Here is a 1,876-nt window from a genome sequence, read left to right on the forward strand (position 1 = left end):
CACGGGGTGACGTCACACAGGACTCGGGCCTGGCACACAGGGAGGTCACGGGGTGACGTCACACAGGACTCGGGCCTGGCACACAGGGAGGTCACTGGGTGACGTCACAGGACTCAGGCCTGGCACACGAGTCACAGCAGTGACGTCACACACAGATACTCAGGAGACACCCATGCAGACCTAGCTGGGAGGGCGTCCCCGAGGGTCTCTGCAGAAGGGATAGCTGAACTCCAGCCCTGAGGACATCCACAGAGAAAGTAGAGATCTGGGTCCCAGAGGAAATCTGCAGCTGCCTGGACGCTCCGGCTCCCTGAGGGTGGTAGAGTCTCCCAGCTTCCTCACTGAGAGAGCCACGGAGCAGCCAGACAGACTCAGGATGTGATGGAAAATGACTTTAACGGAAAGAACTCACCTTTCCCGACAGCCACACTTAGCCTTTCTTGCTGCTGACTCCCCTCCCCCTCCTGCCCCTGAACAAATGCACCAGCAGTGTTGAATGAGAGCTGGGACCAAGGCCGCAGCTGGCACTGATGCCTCCGGCCTGAGACACGGGCTATGGAGAGCTTGAAACTCCTCAGTCAAAATAACAGTGTTTGCCGGGCCCTGGTGGCTCACGCCTGTCATCCTAGCTACTCAGGAGGCTGAGATCTGAGGATTATGGTTCGAAGCCAGCCAAGGTAGAAAAGTCCCAGAGAGACTCTTATCTCTTAATTACTGGAAGGAGAGCTGTCACTCAAAGTGGTAGAGCACTAGTCTTGAGCAAAAGAGCTCAGTGCCAGGCGCTGGTAGCTCATGCCAGTCATCCTAGCTACTCAGGAGGCTGAGACCTGAGGATCGAGGCTCAAAGCCAGCCCCAGCAGGAAAGTCCGTGAAACTTTTCTCTCCAATAAACCAGAAAACCGGAAGTGGCGCTGTAGCTCAAGTGGTAGAGCGCTCGCCTTGAGCTGAAGAGCTGAGGGACAGTGCCAGGTCCTGAGCTCAAGCCCCATGACCGACCCCCCCCCCAAAAAAAGCTCAGGGACAGTGCCCAGGCTCTGAGTTCTAGCTCCACAACTGACATAAATAAGTAAGTACATAATATTGCTTACTCCATCTCCATGTTGGCCTGACGTCGCTTTTTCTGCCTAATTTTTAAGGAGACCCTGGCTGTAGGGGGCATTTCCCTTCAGCATGGCTGAAGGACTTGGACTACAGGGCAGAAGCGGGCTTCACCCCTGGGTGGCATCTCCCAGAGCCTGGCTGCCACGTAAGCAGGCTAAGCTTTGGGCTAGGCTTATAATGATTGGACTGGTAACCTTCCTTCTGCTACCTGAGGATCTCGACCTCCGGCCAAGGCCGTTGGCTGTTTTGTCTCCTGTATGCACCCCCTCCATCTGTGTTTGCCCTCCTCTGAGTGGGTAAGAGCCTCAGGGTCCTTCCCGTGGTGCCCTGGCAGACATGACCTTCTCCTTCCCGGCTCTCGGAGTCCCCTTCCCACCAAAGGGCTTTCCACAACAGAATGCTCCTTCATGGGATGCCTTGAACAGAGTTTTCAAAAGCCTCAGCTTCTTCCTTTGCTACTGGGGTGGCTCCCGTAGTTCCGTTCCCACTGACTCCCCTTGACCGCATCATGAAGAATTGAAAGGCATGGGGCTTAATTCCTGATATCAAACAAGAGAAACAATTTCCTACTGGTCAGAAGTTTCTTAGGCCCTAGCTTTTTTCCTTCTTCACTCCTGATCATCACTATATTCTTGTTTTGAGGTCAACATCCTCTTGGCTGAAACTGCCCCCTCTAAGCTAACTCCCTCTGTCCACCCTTCCCCTGCACTAGGTGTTGACCCCGCCCATGAGCCTCCTCCCTGCCCACCTCCCCCCTCCCCTCCCCCCTCCCCCC

At 55.2% G+C, this 1,876-nt stretch overlaps 1 protein-coding gene across 1 annotated transcript in view; it reads right to left on the minus strand.

Moving 5' to 3' along the window:
* Positions 1–1,876, minus strand: part of Neu4 (sialidase 4) — a 7,218-nt gene that overhangs the window by 3,466 nt on the left and 1,876 nt on the right. The window contains exon 2 of the mRNA XM_013033643.1: positions 413–470. Within this exon, the coding sequence (XP_012889097.1) occupies positions 413–470 (58 nt within the window). The remainder of the gene's footprint in view (positions 1–412; positions 471–1,876) is intronic.

Source organism: Dipodomys ordii, unplaced genomic scaffold (genome assembly GCF_000151885.1).
Source record: "Dipodomys ordii isolate 6190 unplaced genomic scaffold, Dord_2.0 Scaffold174, whole genome shotgun sequence".
NCBI lineage: Eukaryota > Metazoa > Chordata > Mammalia > Rodentia > Heteromyidae > Dipodomys > Dipodomys ordii.